Source organism: Aythya fuligula, chromosome 2 (assembly GCF_009819795.1).
Source record: "Aythya fuligula isolate bAytFul2 chromosome 2, bAytFul2.pri, whole genome shotgun sequence".
NCBI lineage: Eukaryota > Metazoa > Chordata > Aves > Anseriformes > Anatidae > Aythya > Aythya fuligula.
The window spans coordinates 46,291,798-46,310,886 of record NC_045560.1 but is presented as its reverse complement, the minus strand read 5'-3'; the positions used below and the strand labels follow the sequence as shown (position 1 = coordinate 46,310,886).

Below are 19,089 nucleotides of genomic sequence, written 5' to 3'. Positions count from 1 at the left end.
TAGGTGTGAGAGCATTACCGAAGGCCCTTGATGGCTCGCGTGCAACAACAATGGCTTCGCGTATGCCTATAGCACTAGCTCCGCCCGTCTCTCTCTCTTTCCAGCCGTGGAGACTCGAGCACTCGCCTACCACCAGCCGGACTGGCCACAGGCGCCCCGCGCAGGGCTTTTATAGGCAGCCCCCTTCTGTGAGGACACCCCAGACCCTGCTGATGTCACCTATGGCCTCACAGAAGGGGGCTGCCTATAAATGCCCTGCGCGGGGTGCCTGCGGCCAGTCCGGCTGGTGGTAGGCGAGAGCTTGAGTCTTCACAGCTGGAAAGAGAGAGACAGGCGGAGCTGGTGCTAGAGGCATTCGCGAAGCCAATCTTGTTGTACGCAAGCCATCATCAAGGGCCTTCGGTAATGTTCTCCAATCTACAGACATCCATGTGCCTCGTCTGTCCTCAGCGTAGTCTTGCCAAGTATAACCGATCATAGGCATATTTGCTGCTCTAACAGCCATGTTAGCAATCCATACACAGAACAGTTACTGCTACAGTACTCTAGACAACTTGGTTGAACCTAGAAAGCGAATGTCTGCTTGCTGATACAACATTTTCTTCCTGCTTCTCTCTGCAGTAGTCCTCCTGGTGGCAACACTGCTGGCACGTGAGGTGTCAAGTTCCTGCCGGCGACCCGCGAGACATCGAGGTGCTGAAGACCCCGGGCAGCTGCTGAGCGCCCAGCACCAGGGCAGCCTCCCCCACAGGACGACCAGTTCCACGTCGCGGAAGCTGCAGGAACCATGAGCCGGCGGCAGGAGCAGCCCGAGGAGGCCCCCGGGGACGAGATGTGCCCCATCTGCCTGGGCCCGCTGTCCAGCGCAGCTCGCGTGGACCCCTGCAGGCACTCCTTTTGCCTGGAGTGCATCCACGTCTGGGCGGAGGCAAGAAACACCTGCCCGATGTGCCGCGGGCCCATCGCAGCAGTCGTGCGCCTGGCCCGAAGACCCCGCGGAAGGTTCCAGCGGAACGCGCGGCTGGGGCGGCGGCAGCAGCAGCAGCGGGGGCAGGGGCAGAGGAGCCCCTCCATCTACCGCTCCCGCAGCGTCTCGCCCCGGCGCAGGGCGCGCAGCCCCTCCACGGAGCGCAGACTTGAGAGAAGCTTCTCCTGGCACGCGGGGCAGGTTGGGCGCAGACTGCCACGCTCCCCGCAGGACGCCGACGTCGGGGACACATCCTGGCTGCACAGGGTGCGGCAGGAGGAGCCGGGACACGGGGACCACGCGGGCCGGCAGGCCGGGCCCCCCGCCTGAGCAGGCGGCCGGGCCTCACCTGGGGACGGGCTGGGGGTGGCAGCCACGATTCCCCCAGGAAGAATAAATTACCACTCTTCCACCCTGCACAGCCTCTGCCTGCACTTCTTCCCGCATCGCTCAGCAAGAGGGGGGTTGGGGGGGGGGAAGGGGGCTGGACACAGCCCTCCCCTGCTGTCCCCGCCATGAATTGGTTTGGGGATGTCTGCTCCTGATGGGGAATGGCTGTGGGTGGCGGGTCCGTGAGTGAGATGTGGGGTGAGAAGTCATTTGGGGGATGGGAAGTCAACATGGGAATGGGAAGGTGTCGGGGACAGGAGCAGCCCAAAAGTTCAATTTGCTCGGTTGTTGTGTCGGCCTCACGTGATAAGAAGATTCAGCTCTACCCACAAAATCCAGGCTGAAGAAGGAACACGGTGCCCAAAACAGAATTTAAAGAAGTTAGCTGAGTTTCTAAAAGACCAAGAGTGCTGAAGAAGTTAAACAATGACTGAGCGTGTGCAAAACAGAACAGACAGAAGTACAGGATGAAGAAGACGATGAGCCTTCATCAGAAAGCCCCGAAGTGCAACCACCAGAGGTTACCTGACCTGCAACAGCAGGAGGGACAATATGATAATTAGTTCTGAAAAAACCATTAGCATAAATCCTGCCTTTTCTTGTGAACTGCATAAATATGGATATCCCCGTCCCATAAATAAGTACTCCTTGTCTTGCTTAGCTGTACGTGTTGGGTGGAATTATCCCCCACATACCCAGTGTTGTTCATAAAGAATACCTACTTCCTAATTCTCCAGAAGGAGTCTTGGAAAGTGACACCGCTTTTTGCGTTCCACCATTGATGAGGACGCAACAAGAAACTGAGGAACAACTTTCCACCTGGGAAGGTGGAAATTGGCCAGGGACAGTGGGAATAGGCATGAGAAACCTAGGATTGTTTAGAGAACATCAGGAGCACCGCAACCTCTTGGCTGTCTCAGGTGGAAGATAGAAATGAGCAGCGCCTCATTGGTTACGTGGTGGTGTCCTATGCCATCTTCGGTGTCAGTGGTATAAAAGGGCCCTGTTTTTTACCCAGAAGGAAGCTCCCAGAAGGGCTGGGGATGGAAGGGACCTCTGGAGGTCATCTGCTCCAACCCCCTGCTGAAGCAGGGCCACCTAGAGCTGTACGGCCGCTGGGCACTGCTGACAAGAGCCTGGCTCCGTCTTCTTTGCATCCTCCCTTTGGGGATGTCTAGACACTGCTACGATCCCGCCGAGCCTTCTCTCCTCCAGGATGAATGCACGGTGACGCACAATGCAATTGCTCGCTGCCCACTGAGTGATGATGCCCAGACAGACCCCGCGCGGTGGCAGCCACACTCTGACCAACCTGCTCAGTCCCAGTCTTCAGCATGACCCCATAGGGTATGGGACATGGCTCTGGCCAGTTTGGGCCAGCTGTCCTGGCTGCATCCCCTCCCAGCTCCTGGTGCACCCGCAGCCTCCTGGCTGGCAGGGCGGTGTGGGCAGCTGGAACGGCTTTGGCGCTGCGACAACTAAAAGGTCGGTGTGTTGTCAGCATCACCGTCATCCGAAAACCAGACCCCAGCTCCATACTAGCTACTGGGAAGAAAATTATCCCAGCTATAACTAGGACTGATTGTTACCAATTTCCTTTTGTGCCAAATCTATTTCTTATGAGTTCTTGCATGTTTCTGGTCCCATGTTACGATCACTTGGTACTTTTCCTGCTACAATATGATAGTAACTTACTTCACTTAGCGAGAATGCACTGCATGCATAGTCTGTGTTATTTATGGTTGGATTGTTGTTTTGTTTGTTGTTTTTTTTCATTTCCTTCTTACTTGATTTTGGTTGAGTAGATTCATGAGATCTAGTTACCATTAAAGAAAACAAACAAACAAACAAACAAACAAAAAACAATAAAACTCTCCAAACACGTTTTATTTTGTGAGAGCCAAGGCTGCACAACATCTTGTGGGCCATCAGTTATTACCTATGTGAGGGCAGTTAAGAGGAATTTAAAAACTTCAGGGTGTGATAACATTGCCTGCATTCTCACTGAAAAAATGTCCTAGCATTTTCTTTCTTTGGATAAATATGCTGCTTTTATTACAGGAGATTATTTTCTGTTTAAAGAGTATGGGCAGTAAACTGATGATTTGTCTTCCTTCAATAAATATTCTGCAGCCAAGGTGTAAAATCTACATATCTGTTATATACAAATGCCTCATTTTTAACTATTGTCTTGACGGAACCTTCACCAAAGTACCATGATCCATTACCATGATCCATATTTACATGACAAATGAGATATAAACAAGTAAAGTTTGTGGTTTTGAGTCAAATAAGCTGCTGTATGTACTTGCTGACTACAGACGGGTCAGTGTTTTCCACTTCTCACTGCAATGTCGTCCCTCCTCACCTATTGTTCTAGCTTTGACACTCATGACGTTGTGTTGAACGTGCTCAGTGTGCTAACTCAGAAGAAAGCCATTCTGCCAGCTGAGTGAGTTGAATTGGCTGAACAGAAAAGTAGTGAGCATAGGGGGCAGATTGACTGTGCAATGGTAAAGTGCCGTATCAGCTCAGCCTGCCTCATCCAGGCTGTTTGTCAGGGTCTTGTCAAAAAGTCAGTGGCAGAGCACAGCCTGCGCCGATGTTCTTCTGCTACTTTTCGTACTGTTAAATGTTTCTGTTTTCTTGTAAATGGCTGTGTATTGTTCCTTACATTTAGAGAAGTTCAGTTTGTAGTTACATGTAGATATTTTGTACCAGAAGAACGTTTTGCCTTTAAAATTCCCTTAGTACTGAAAAGAGTGATTGTCTAGTTACAAGAGTTAAAAAACAATATTATAACAACAAACAGAGACAAGTAAGCACATCATCATTCAGACTGATTATAATAACATCCAAACAAGAAAATTATTTATATATCCAACTTTTTTTTTTTGATGATGCAAAGGAAGTTAGTTGATTCATTGTACTGGCAGATTAAATTCTGACCACTGAAGTAATTACTGTCTGCAGTTTTCTCCACTGTCCCTGTCTTGAATGTTTGTGAAGCAGGGATGACTGAAGCGTATGTGGAGCTGCGATCGAGTGACATCTTTTAGTCATCCATGCAGCAGAGCCAGCCACCCTTATAAAAACGGGCACACCATAAGCATTTCAGCTTACGTGGTTCAAGACTGAATGATCAAGTTTCAGATCATCATAAAGTTCTGAAGAGGTGATTTGAAAATGAGCTCCAATTGACTATTACTCCCTGTATTCTCAAAGTTAGGTAAAACAACAAAGGTGGAGCTGCTTAAATGAAACATACAGAACCCTTTGTTAGCAAAAATCAACGCAGTGGCAAAAGCGTTGTGAAAATACCATAGAATTTTTATCTTATTTAAGTGGTACCATTTTGAATGGGAATTTAATGTAAGCAGTAGTACTGAAGGCGTGGTTTCTCCTAGTGGAAGCTGTGGTTCTGTAAGAGGATTTCCTTGTTAACCTGTACTGGTATTATGCTGGCAAGCCTTTCCTGCTTTAACTGGAGATCTGCACTCTTAGAAATACCAGAAAGAATGCATGTTGTACAGAGAGGAGTCACTGGGTACATCTGAAAGCTGCATCCAAACATGTGCAGTCTACCTGTATACACAGCCATTGAAATTGAAACAGAATACACTAGGGATTTTTAAAATTACTATTTGAGTATTCTTACAGTTCATCGTGTTTGACTCTGAGTGATATAATAGTGTTTAGAGGTTAACTAATGCTGTTGATTTGTCAGAGTTGTATAGGCGCCTGATATTAAATGCAGTTGCATGATACAGATTTTTAATTGAATATTCTTTTTTTTTTTTTTCCAGTAATATTCAACACATGAGGAAACAGTTTGATGCACTAGGTCTGTCTTTTACATGGGAAAGGGTAAGATTTTCTTTTTTAAAGGATGCTGTCTTGTTTTATTGTCTGATGGAATGTTGAAAAACACAGAATTTTCCCATTTTATACCTGACATCATAGACGTCTTTCAAAGTCACCAGTTTAGGTTGTTAAACTGTAAAATTACACTTTTAAAAAGTGGTAAATAGAGCTTCTCTGAAGCTTCTTACTGAACTTCTTTCACTTCTGATTTACTGATAATCTCAAAGTTTGTGAGAATCTTTTTATTTTCTTTAAAGTAATTTCAGTTTTGCACTTGGATTTTTCTCTGTTTTTTCAGTGCTTTCAAAGTAGCAATTTTCTATGTTAGAATTTAGGTGATAGTCTAAACAGGTATTTATGAAACAGCATAAGCATACTTTTCTGTTAAGGTATATATATATATATTGAGGAGTGCTTTTTTTCAGTGTATATATTTTTATAATATAGTCAAGGATTTAAAACTACAGATGTTGGTTTAGTTATGTTACTCTAAATTTGAAGGACAAGTCTGCATTTTCATAGTTATTCTTCTGACCACTTTGGAAATGAGAAATTTAGTTTGACATACTAATGCTTGAGAATCAGATGTTCACCTTAAAAACCTTACCAACACAGTCAGACATAACCTAATCTCATCTTCAAGATAAAAATGAAAGAAATTAATTTCTGAAACAGTTGTGGAGTTATTGCATTAACTGGTAAATCAACCTCAGTCACTAACTTCATATTCTTGGTAATAATCGTTACTTATCACTTTAATATGATTCTGAATAGACTGATGGAGATGCTAATCTTGGATTTTTATAGCAGTATTGTAGGTCTGAAAAGGAAAAGGATTAATTTTCAGTCTGAGGTCTGCCATCTGTTTTTGTTAATCTTGAAGGTGAAGTTGCATATTTGTGTGCCTTGCATCTAAAAAATATACTATGTCATTTCTTATATGTGGCAAGATTTTCAGTAACACACTTCTTTAGATTTTAGTTTTCTTGATAGCTGAAAAGTTGCTATGAAAATAAAAAGTTCACTGTGGAAGATTCACTGCACACATTCTTGACAACTATTTTCTTATATTTAAAATGTTTGTATTTCACAGGTTTTCTGTATGTGTAGTACAGCAGTAGCACAAAACAGGGAAATTGTATGTGCAGTCAGTACTATGGAACACACAAGAATTGAATGTTCTAGAGTGCCTCCTAAGAAAACTGACAAAATTTATCTGTGAATATGGACTTTTGGTTAACCTGTATATTCTGAAGAAGAGAGACGGAGAACTGGCAGTACTGAAAAGCATGACAGAAGGTATAAATATGCAGGGAAAAGAAATTGGTCATCCTTGTGCCTGTTCTTTAAGGCTTACCTTCACTTTTCTAGTAAACTGTATTTTAGTTAAAGAATTTTCAGAAGTCTCTAAATATATTTGGAAAGGGCTTTAATACTGTATGACTAAGTTCATTTGAACAGTTGTATAATTAAAATAATTTTAGAAAGCTCCAGAGGCACACAGTCTATGCTTTTGAAAGGTGAGTTTTTAAAACAGATGAAATGAGTTCCTTGAAACACAATGAATTTTGGAGTTTTCAATCCTTAACTTATTACTTAAGTTCTATTTTACCTAGAAAGCTTACCTTATTAACTGCAGTAGTGAAGAGTAAACAGACCCAAACAGTAACCATTAAAAATAGAGATATGTTTAATCAATGCAAAAAATGTATGTTACCTGAAATATATCTGTAAAACGTTATTACATTAAATACACAGATATTTGAGCTAGATGAAAGAAGTACCTTTGGAAACTGAACGGCTAAGTTACAGCAGTGCATCTGCCAGGCTGCTAAAGCCTGCTTCTCTGCAAGGCTAATTGGGCTAAGCAGAGCATCTTACTGTCTCAGCTGTATTGCTTCTGGGCTAACTCAAGCATCTTTGCACAGCAGTGCCCTGTGCTGTGCAGGTGCTTATCTTAAAAGCAAACTCTTTGAGGTAAGGATTTTTTTTTTATCATTATTCTACACTTGTATGGCACTAGATCAGTGGCTTACAAAATACGGTGACGTTGCAAACAAACCAACTAGTGTTAGTGACTCCTATGAAAAATGATAGGAAAACACCTTTTGTATGGGTTAGTCTAATTAACAGAGAGTTGTAGAAAACAGGAGTCTGTTTTTAATTTAATCACATTGGTGTTGTTTCAGCATGGTAGAGCATTGTACCTAGCAAATACGTGCTGGAGGGAACCCATTCGCCTACCTTTAGGTCTCTGTTGTAGTGCGGGGTGAATTGCCTTTGCAAGGTGCTAGCCTTTTATATTAACTGCCAAAGAATCCTCTATGTCCACCCTAGAAAATGTGAAGAAAACCTAAGTAAGTTTTGCCATTTTGTGAACATTAATAGAGGAAAAAAAAAGGGGGGAGGATAATGAAAAGTGCATTTTTTGAATACTTAGTGCATGGAGCTGTACTGAGGAAGCTGACTGCTTATGAAGTTGTGTTGGTGTTCACGGAGGTCCTGTTCAGGAATGTGAAGACTAGTTTTAATTTTATTGTTTGGTAAAATTATTATGAACAAGTCCCAGTGCACCTGGCTAATAGAAGTTTCTTTTTATGAATCCATTTTTCATTGTTCTCTGTCTTAAAAATACGTTTTCATTTTGATTTGTATGCCGTAGCAGTAGGTGAAATTACTTAACCAGTAAAGCACAACAAACACGGCATTATTAAAAGCTAATGAGATTATTTCAGAAAGCCAGGTTACAAAGACACTTGAAAATTATTCTGCTAAACAGAAAATGTAAGCAAACTGAAAATGTAATTAAATGCATAAAAAAGCTCTGTAAGTACTTTGTTTCGAGTAGGCTTGAATACTAATAATGATCTTTTTTTTTTTCCTGAAACATGCAGATATTTTCAGTGTGTCAAATAGTAAATGTTTGAAAACATTGTGATTCTGAGGAGATATTTTAAAAAAATGCTAAATAAGAGAGAGAGGATTTCTATGCTGAAACTGCAGATGTAGGGTTAAAAAGGTTCAGTCTGAGGATGGAAAAAAAGTCTTTGAGACACATTAAAAACACCTGTACAATAAAAAAAATATTTTTGTTTGTTTTTAAATTAGCAGTAATTTGGGATTCCCTGGTGTTCAGGTTTCTCCAGAATAGCATCCCAGGCAGCACAGCAAACTGCCTGTCACTTCATCTAAACTTCTTTTTTAGGAGAATTATCATGTATAATTTTAGAAGATTCTCATTGTCAGCAAGAAGGGATGCAAAACTTCCCCTTCCTTTTGCTCAGGAGTGCCATCAGACTGAATGCATCTTCCCACTAATTCACCAGTTTACCACTGTATTACCGAACTAACTTCCTTCTAAAAGGTAGCTCGTACCACCAACAATTTTCAGTCTTTTCAATTCATGCACTCCAAATGACATTTTGGAATAAGATTAATGTTCCCTTTCTGCACTGAACATTAAAAAGATGAAATCTTTGGTAGATGCTCTTTGTTCAGACATTTTTCTGTTTTGTTTTGAAGTTGTCATTCTTGTGCACTGCCTGGGCATGCATAAAACTGTATAACAGGTAGAGCATTATATATTAAATTTTCTTCTTATGCACCTGTCACTGATAATCAGTCACCCTACTGGTAATTGAATAAAAAAGGAAACCATTGATACAAGACTACTTTTTGGCAGGAAAGATATTTGTGCTCTAAAATGTAAGCACAGCTTGAAGTTTTTAGCTAACAATGCATGAAACTAAAGCCCTTCAAAATACAAATATTCAAATGAATTTGGAAATTCAGTTCAGCCTAGCTCTAAACCTCCAAAAATCAAGTAATTATGCTTCCATGTTAGGTGATATATGCCCTTTAATACCAAAATAGATGAATAATACTTTAAAGTCTGTTTAATCTTCCAAGAAAGATCTTGAAAAAATCTGTTCAGAATTTTCCTCCTTACTGTCTTTTTAATAAGTATGAAGTATAACATGGCTGCCTTCACTATAGCATAAGACAGCTAGAAAGAAAATGATTAGTAATAAACTAGGAAATTACTTCTGTCTAGTTAGGTGTTACTCATGGCACCTGGTGGATTTTACAGCAAATAAACACTTTTATACCACCTGTAAATATTACTTATATTAAAAAAAAAATAATAGCAGTGGAAGTTGCTTGAAGGTGCAGCCCTTTTCTTTAGAAAACAAAACAAAACAAAACAGTTTTAGCTAAGTTTTAAGAACTTAGCACATTTAGAACAAATAATAAATTATAAAATAAGGCATTTGAAAAGTTTTACTAATGACCAAAATCTCCTCTCCAGAACTATTTTTGTTTATCCAGGATTCTTTGCTGTTGGTTTTCCCATTTTTTTGACAGGCAAAGGTTTGTATCAGGTTTTTCGTGATTGCTCTTTTAGCCTTAACACAAACCAGTTGCTTGCCAAGTTTCACTACTATCAAGTCTAAATTATATTGTAAGACAGGTATTTAATCTGTAAATGAGAGTTTAATTGGGAAAAAAAAAAAAAAAAAAAGCTTTTGTATGTGCCTGGTACCAGCTTGTAACATATTTCATATTTGTAAGAAGGGTTCTGTGTTTTAGTACATATTTTGAGGACGTGCTAATATCCTGTTTATATATATATTCACTGAACTGCTTTCTGGTATGGGACTGTATACGTGTGCTGCTATGGTAGTGCTCAGATCACAAATGAGAAGCAGAAAGTTAAGTTTTTAGAAGGCTGAAAGGATCCTGTCATGCTATTTTGCAAACCCTTTTTTATGAAACCCTTTTTATGCATTTCTGAATTAAGTCAGCTCTGTTAATGCATTGCAAATGTTTGTCATGCTCATGAAGCATAAATAGAAACTTTAACAGTCACCTTAATTTAAATGTGATGGCAACCAACTGGAAGCTTTTTACCAGGCATAATTTGTTTAATCACAATCAGTAACTGGAATACGTGGAAAAATATTTTTCACTGTACGTCTTAATGTGATAACTACAGGGGGGGAGAAAAAAACACGTTTGTAGATTGTCAACAGGTTGCTAGCTTGTCGTCATCAGCAGTCACATAAATTCTTGCTCATTTTGCTTGGTAGTGATGTGATTGCTCTTTCTTAACCATCGTACATTCCATCAGACCTTCATGGTTATAAAGTTAAATAAATGATGAGCTTGAAAGATCTTTTTGTAGTTCAGTGACCAGACTGCAGATTTTCTTCGGTGATCTATTTCTGCTGCATCTCTTTCTAAAAAGCACATCGATTTACAACACATGAGAGTGTCTACATGAGGTTGTGTTCCCAGGACTTAGTACCACAGCCTGAGCGTGCCTGTTTAGATGGAGAAATGCCCTCTCTTTTTGTTTCGGTTAACATACATCTGCCAGTCAGGACCAAAAGGGCAAATCTCACTCCATTTCCTTGTTTTTATTTGACTTCTCACTTTAGTTCTCTGTTTATCTGTTGCTGACATAACCTTATGCTGTACTAAAAGGGACAGTCTCTGTGCTTTTGTGTCTCTGATACTACACTGATGCAACTCCAGTGCCTGTAGTGGCATCACGCTGGCAGAACTGATGTCACTGTTGTGGAGGCAATATATATATATGCATGTTTATGCATGTATATGTGTGTTTGTGTGTGTATATATATATAAGAAAGCAGATTTCTTAGTGTATTTCTTTTTCTTTTTCTTTTTTTTTTTTTTTTTTTTCTTTTTCTCAGTACAGAGAACAGGCTTTAATCAAGCAACTGCTTTTCATGGCTAAGTCTTCACATGCTGTGCTGCAAACTTGCCATTAAATGTCTCTGGTCTTGAAAGCTTCTTGTACTCACTTTTGAGGCATAGCTATTCAAAGGTCACATTAATTGTTCAAAGCAATGTTTCAGCTCTGGAATATAAAGCTGTAGAAAAAGCGTAAAATTTTTATAGTAGGGTGCTTCAGGTGACATCAGCAACATCCTCTGCGGCTCAAGTGATGTGTGCTGCAGGAGCTGCAGTGGGAAGCTTAGATGACAGGAGAGCCAGGGTGAAAGACATTGCAAAATTTGGAGCTATTTGAGGTACTTGATAAATGTATTCAGTTTATGAATAGTTATCAAAGGCTTACTGACAACCCTGTAACTTGGAAAGCAAGATGTATGCTTGGTGGTTTCAGGTTCAGTGTGGGAGTCAGCTTCGACTTCAGTAAGCACAAGTGAGTCAGTTTGTAGAAATATTTCTTCGTTAAACAAGTACAAGTTAAAAAGGAAAGCTGTTGACAGGGAAAATGTGATTTGTTTATTGTTACATATTTATGAGGTAATTAGAACTTAAGTACTGAATTAAACAGTTGTTTTCACTTTGGCCAAACTTTCAAGTAGGTGGGCGAAAGCGTATGTGTATCCATTGCGCCTGTAAAACACAGCGGTTGTGTGGAGAAAATTGAGAGTCAGGAATCACATCGTACTTTAGTCATCTGTATACAGCCACTTTTGTTTGAAATGTAGTTTGTTTGTTTGAGAATAAATATTTTAAAACATGAAACTTTATAAGCAGCTGATAAGTTACGGTGGTTTTTTTTTTTTAGTTTTTAGAGTTCACTAAAAACTTTTTAAATGTTGTCAAGTTTTAAAAAAAAAGCCATCTATGATACTTTCACATGCTGTTGCCTCAACTCCCATTCCTCTTTTTTCTTTGTCTTTTATTTTTATCTGTCTTTATTTCCCTCTTAACAATCTCCCACACTTGTGACTTCTTTCTTTACTTTCTGGCCCTTTCGTCCTAACTTCAGCCTGGAGCACTTTCCTACCTTGAGCTGGCTTGCCTTTTAAAACGGGCATTTATTTGGTCATTTATTTGCCCCTCCTTGTGAGATACCCTCGCCACTCTTTCACCTTGAAGTTCAGAGTCCTACCCCCTACTCCCCCCCGTGTGTCCCACACTTGCTAGCTGTCTTTTGTTTTCCTCTGTGGCATATATTACACACTTCTGAGTTAATTGCATATGTTAAAATGCTGTAAGAAGATACTAAGAATAGCTTCAGGTATTTTTATTTTATTTAATTTCTACAGGAAATAACCACTTGTCTACCAGAGTACTACAAATGGACACAGTATCTCTTTCTTAAGCTTTTTGAAGCTGGGATAGTGTATCAAAAAGAGGTAGGTACAAGCTTTGATCTATAATACCTTGCACTTCACTAACTCAAGTCACTTATGGCATAGGTAGCCCATTTCTGGATAACCATTTACATTCATTCAGTGCCTAGATATTAATGATGCTCTGCTTGGTTTTAAATTACTGCAAAATATAATTAATTCTATATATAACTGAATTTTATATATAACTGATATGGATGGGTATTACAGCATGGCAAACTAGAAATGTTTGTTGTCGGTGACTTACACTGAAGTGCAGGATCAGAACCTAGCTACTATTAGTTTATTTCATGGCTTTGGCGTAGAATTTTCTAGGACTTAACTTCCCTCTTGTGAAGATGTAAAAGATAATGTGATCATGAAGAGTCTCTTCAGCAGCAAGATTATTTGACTGTATTATATTACTGTGATGCTGTCTCAGAACTGATAGAATTGGATAGGATAAGTGGAGATTATGTGCCTAACTATCCAGTTCCTGCACCCTGTTTGTGATCTGTAAAATATTACGGAAATCTTAGATGCTGTAAGACTATCACAGCTCTTTTTCAGTTAGCAGTATATTAAGAAACTCTTGACTTTATAGTATTTTGTAAAAAACATATGAGGCTATATGAAAAGGGAAGGGTTTGGTTAACTTCTTAAGCAGGAGGTGAAGCAAAGGTGTTAAATTAGCATTCCAAAAAAACTCTCTACATACCCATGGCAACTCAGTTCCTAAGTACCTGAACAGCTGCACCTAAACAAAGCTGCAATTCAGTAAATGTTCCTAACTGAAAAGGGAAACAAAGATTTCCTAAATGTGCTTTGAAGTTTCAATTGTATTCTGTAGAAAACCAGAAAACCCCATAGGATGTAATTATGGATGTAACCTAATTATTCTCTGAACCCAGAGAAAAGAGGTTGATGGTGAAAGGTAGCATTTGGAAAGGCAGGGTGCTATTGAGCTACTTTTCCTGTTTCCATAGGCAAGATATATTCAGAGATCCTAAGTGACAGCCAGCAAAAAGACTGAATATTTCCTAACATGCTCTTTTTGGTTCTGTGTGTTGTTTTTTTTTTCTTTGTTTCTTTGTTTTGTTTTGTTGTTGTTGTTGTTCTGTAATTATTTTCCTTTTTTGTGATCAAATATTTAACCGCTAACTTTTCCACAGCAAACTTATTTTTATCTGTAGCTTTTTTTCTTTGAATAATTTGAGGTGAGTTTGAAAAGCACAAGGCTTGCAGCTTCTTTAGTAGGTATAGAAAACAAATTCTGCATGCAGACTCCTCATTTTTGTGGAATCTTGTAGGAGTTTGGGTACCAGTGATTGGATGTGGTATCTCTTAAAAGTCAGCAATCAGTTTGAGAACTGAAATCAGCATCTGTAAACCTGTAGGGAATGTAATCTCTAGTGAATGTAAACCAGTTGCTTTTTGACAGGAAACAGATGGCAGTGATATACCCCATAACCCTGGGTCTCTTCAAGCTGTCACATATACTTAAAGCATACGTTTATCCCATGTTTTCCGCATACCTGCAATGTACATTAAGTGGTACTTTTACACTGCTTGAAGTCTCCTCTATTACAATTTCATTTTGGGTACAAGGAGATAATTCATAGCCTTACTGTGGAGATAAAAATGATTCATATAGACCATTAGTGTAGTTAACGCTGTTCCGGGAGTATGTGTTTTTGATGAGAAATCACCCTGGTGGGGAGACACAGGTTCAGTATGTCTGGGAGTGGGACTTAGTGGGAGTTAACCATGTCTGTCTGGATGCTGCAGCTTCGGCAGACGGCGTGTCTTAATTCACCATTGGAAAATTCTCTCTGTTCTTCCTGCAATCGAGATCTGTCAATAGACTCTAGAGATTATTGATCTGGCCAGATGTGGATGTCTCATTTCATTTGAGATGAATTGCTGTCTAGACTCTAATGATTATTTTGATTAGATATCTGCAGACTGTGGAAACCAAACCTGGAGATAGATATTTATGCTACAGACGTCTGAGGTTAGATGAGATTCATCCTCCCTTAAAAGCATATGGCCATCATTGGTGTAGGGAGCAGATCTAAATAACTCCTGTAGGATGTACACGTTTACACCGTGCTCTCTGTATAGGTGAAATTTAGTTGCTTTCTGAGGCTATAGTTTCAGAGGCTGTCATTTTCAAGAAGTTGCCTCTGTAAAGTACAAGTAGGATCTAAGGATTTAGCTTAATATCCGGGTTCTGGATATTAGTTAGAAGGCTGGAAGAGACGGAAGGAACAAAATACAACTCTAAAAATTCACAGACAAGACCTTTCATCAATGTATTCCTTACATGTGTATTTGCTTTATTCTTTGCATCATCTGTCTAGATAAATTTTCCTGCTATGAATCATAAGAATGTTATGCTAAATAATTACACTTGTATAAATCAGTTCAATTACTTTCCAAAATTTTCATCATAAATTTGCCCCAATATCATCAAAATAGAAACAGTATTTTTTCTCAAATTTGATTCATAGCCAATTTAATGCAAGCATATGTTAATAATGCCTCATGAAACTGACATTTTATTACTTCTTGATATTACATGATTTATAGTTCTTTAGATGTTACTTTAACTTTGTCATAGTGTGATTGTTTTTTTCAAAACTTTATAAATGAAAAGATCATTACTTTAAAGCCAACTTCATAATGTCTTGCATCATTACTGAAAAAGGTGTGTGTTCTGTACAGAAATCAGGTCTGTAATAGTGGAATATACTGATCACTTTTTATTTTCTAATGAGTGTTCAGAAGGCTGTTATAGAAATCAGTGTGGTGTTATTGGTAGGAAACAGATGGTAGGTAGCCAAACTGTATAAAATTCAAATGCCAATGATGTACTGAATTCACAAAAGCTTCATTTGAAAATAATTTTGTTTTTAATCAGGGAATGACTTCGATCCATTTCATCATAATAAATTTTGTGTAGGTAATCAGACTGTGCATGCACACACACAAATAACATACACTGATAACAAAAACAACAGTATTTCAAAGGAAGGAGATCCGTGCATCTGTCTTTTTTTCTGTCCTCACTACAAGGTTTGTAAAATGACTGTGATATTTACTGTTTCCAAGAATTCATAGCATACTTAAAATTAAGCAATATCAGTTGTTTGGAAATGGACATTTCAGAAGGTTATCAATGATAGATGAAAAGTGAGTAATATGAGGACAGTGATTATTCTTAAAATGAGATAGTAAGTTCTCCCAATACCCAAAGAATGTATTTCAAATTTTTCAATAACATTTAATGTATTTTAGTGCTGTGGAGCTGGAGCTGATGTTTGTTATTCAAGCTGATTTAACTTTGATTTAGCTCAAATACTAAATAACACTCAAATAAATGAGATGCATTGCTCTTCTTCATTGCTTGTTTCTGTTCATTTTTTCAAGTTAGTGTCTATCTTGGATGCCACTTCTGGAATGACTGTTGTACTGCTTTTAGGAATCTTTTGTGGTCTTACATCCCTTCTGATAAATGGTCAACTAAATTTTTCAATACTGTGTAGGGGTAGGTTGTGCTTTTCTCCCTCCCCGCCATGTGTGTCTGGTATTTCAGTTAGCCCTCAAAAATACAGTGTTTGTAGAGTTAAATGCCAACATTTATTGTACTTTAAATTTTCTTTAATGTGTTTGTATTGATAACTGGTAGGAAAGATGATTCCAAAAGTAATTCACGCAGTTGACAAGATATATGCAGAAAATGACAAGTCTTTCACTTTAATATAACACTTTTATGAGACTGTCTTCTCAGGTTGTACATCCTCAATCATCCATCCCCTTCAGTCTTACTCTCAACACTATTGGATTATTGCTGGACAACTTTTAGGCATCAGACTATGTAGTTTGCAGCATTGCAAATTGGAACACTTACCCATCAGTCATGACAAATGCTGCCAACAGCTTTTTTTGTTGTTGTTTTTTTTGAGTTCTGAGAAGAACATTCAAAACATCTTCAGTTGAGTCCATATTGTTGATTCAAATGGATATTATCCAAATGTAGAAGATGGGCCTAAGAAATGTTTCTGGATAATTCTTCTGGTATCTAAAATGTAAGATCCTGGTTTTGAAATAACTGTTTTAAATACTTTTTTTTTTTCCCTGATTTTTTTTTAGGCCTTGGTCAATTGGGATCCAGTGGATCAAACTGTTCTAGCAAATGAGCAGGTGGATGACAATGGTTGTTCATGGCGTTCAGGAGCAAAAGTGGAACAGAAGTACCTCAAACAGTGGTTTATCAAAACTACTGCTTATGCAAAGGTATGAGGATACGTTTCAGAAATTGTGGTATCATATAAAGGAAGTGACTCTTCTAGAAATAGTCATCAAGCTGAATGTGGCCTTCTATATGCACATGTTTATGTAATATATAATTATATAATGATCTACGTGATCTGTCCCTGTTCTGTGTATGTATATAAAAAATGATTATCCTTGAAGTCTTTCTGTTCATTTCTTTAAAAAATTCTAAGTAATTGATGTGGGATTAAGTTATGAAGAAATTGAAAAGTATAACTTAGAGGTAAATTAATGTATCTTGCATTCATACATTGTTATCTTATATTTAACATCAGGTGTTTATCTGCCTCATATTTAGAGTGTACAGCTGTGCAGTGTTTTGAACTAGAAACTAGCTAGTGTAGTTATTAACCCATTGGACCTATGCTCATGGAATGAGCAGTGGAGTGCAGCCTGTCACTTAGAGTTTATTTCAACATGTGTTGAAATAAGCTGGTCTGAACCAGTTGTTAATTATAATTAACAGCTCTTTGTTGAAGATTCATCTGGACCTTCTGTTTTACTTTCCTTCCTATTCCACTCTATTTGATTATCTGTAATTTAAAAAATATTTTCAAGTTCTTTAAGCATCTTTTTTTTTGTTGTTCTTATGAACTCAAATTTTGATTGCCATCAGACAATATAGCTTCCACACCTAGGAATTCTTCTACAAAATTTTGCTGGCTTTATGCTCTCTGAAATGAAAATGTCAGCTTCCTGTTTGGGGTGGTTGAAGGCCTTATTCCATCCAAATACTCTATGTATTGGGACTTCAAGTACAGATTGAGAAAGTTATTCCCAAGATAATGTTAAAAAGTCATCCTTGACCCTTATTCTGAGCCTCAGATTCAAGAGACCAAATTTCCACCATCATGCAGGTAGAAGGCATCTAGATCTCACATTGGGTCCATTCATAATGAAGAGACAAAACTTTTTTCTGCCTGATCCTTGTCTTCTGTATGTGTAGATGATAGTCAAGATGCACATTTTCTGATTGTACTGCCTGTTCTGGCAGTAAGGAGGAAACATTTGCTATAGCTGAAGGAAAAACTGAGCATGTCTGCACAATCACATAATGATCCCGAGGTCCTGAGCTCTTTATAAGTGCCCTTGTCATCAGAGTTCATGATCACTTTATCATGTTTCAGGGTCTGCCCCCGGCTCACCATTTACCTCAGTTTGAGGCTGCGGGGGAACTCTAGAGTTTCTCTGCTTACTGGTACATCTTTTGTTTACTGTCCTTATAGATTGTAGAAAATAATGACTAGCATTTCTGGGTTGTATCTATCGCTTGCACCAAATTACTGTTTGCTTATTTCCCTGTGAGAGGGGTGAAGTGGATCAGCTTTAAAACAGCTACTCATAAAAAAAAAAAAAAAAAAAAAAAGTAGAGGAGCTTTTCATTAACCTTGAAACCGAAACCTTTCAGTAACCTTGGAACACCCTTGGCTTACAGGATTATTACCTCTTGCTCAATATCCACCCTTCTCTAGGGAGAAGGATTTATCTTTTGTCTTTAGTCTCTGACCCAAGAAATGACATTACAGGAAAGCATAAGCTCTGGGGATGATCGGGTCTCCCAGATCTCATTCTCCAATAAGCAGGCTTAACTGAAGCCAGGAAGGACCTTATACATCCACAATAACCCCTTACCTCCATCCAGAAAGATGTCACCTCAGGTAACTACTGTATGCCCTACCTAGAAAAAGGTAGGGGGATATGATGTAAAAGCGTAGACATTGCTCCTTAACATTTCAGTGGCATCATGAGTGAGAGCTTCTTCTACTTTCTATTTGGGAACGAGTGTTTATATCAATCTCTGCCAAACCTTTAAGTGTTACTACAGGGGACAGTGGGTACTCTACAGATTTCTATAAAGCTTTCCCAAAAGTTTGTTCTGCGCTTGATTGATATTCTGTAGGTCTATGTTAGCTCATACAACCAAGTTGATGAATGATGCCATATTGCTCCCAGCTCAAGTGCTTTGGCAAGCATTGCCTTCATGTGCTCCCACTTCTTGGTATAATGACAGATGCTACCAGTTATCAGCAGGTGGTTTGGATTTTCCTTTTCAGTCAGCCTCCACTGACTCCCATTTTTTGATGTGGTTCTGGCACATTTTAAACAGTCTCACTCTGCTTCTTTTGGCAAGAGTTTTAAACATTTGGTTGTAGAAGGGGAAAAAGACTTTTTTTTTTTTTTTTCAAACCTTCAAATAAGAATAGGAGACTGTCAGGCTCTGCTATTATAAATCCAATATCTGATATTACATGGATTTATCAGTTTGGAAGAGTAAGATAAATTCCATTTTTTTGGTATTTATTTTTTTCTTTCAAGTCACAAGTGACTAGGTAATACGCTTGTTGTGTCTTACCTTCTGAAGAACTGTTTTGGCCATACAGCTCCAAATGGCTCGTGAACTGCAAGCTGCAACTGAAG

General features: G+C 39.0%; 1 protein-coding gene across 2 annotated transcripts in view; it reads left to right on the top strand.

The window, feature by feature from the left end:
• LARS2 (leucyl-tRNA synthetase 2, mitochondrial) overlaps positions 1 to 19,089 on the top strand; it is a 108,293-nt gene that overhangs the window by 31,931 nt on the left and 57,273 nt on the right. For both annotated transcript variants that reach the window (XM_032182153.1, XM_032182152.1), the window contains exons 5-7: positions 5,164 to 5,224; positions 12,268 to 12,357; positions 16,489 to 16,632. In XM_032182153.1, coding sequence (XP_032038044.1) covers positions 5,164 to 5,224; positions 12,268 to 12,357; positions 16,489 to 16,632 — 295 coding nt within the window. The remainder of the gene's footprint in view (positions 1 to 5,163; positions 5,225 to 12,267; positions 12,358 to 16,488; positions 16,633 to 19,089) is intronic.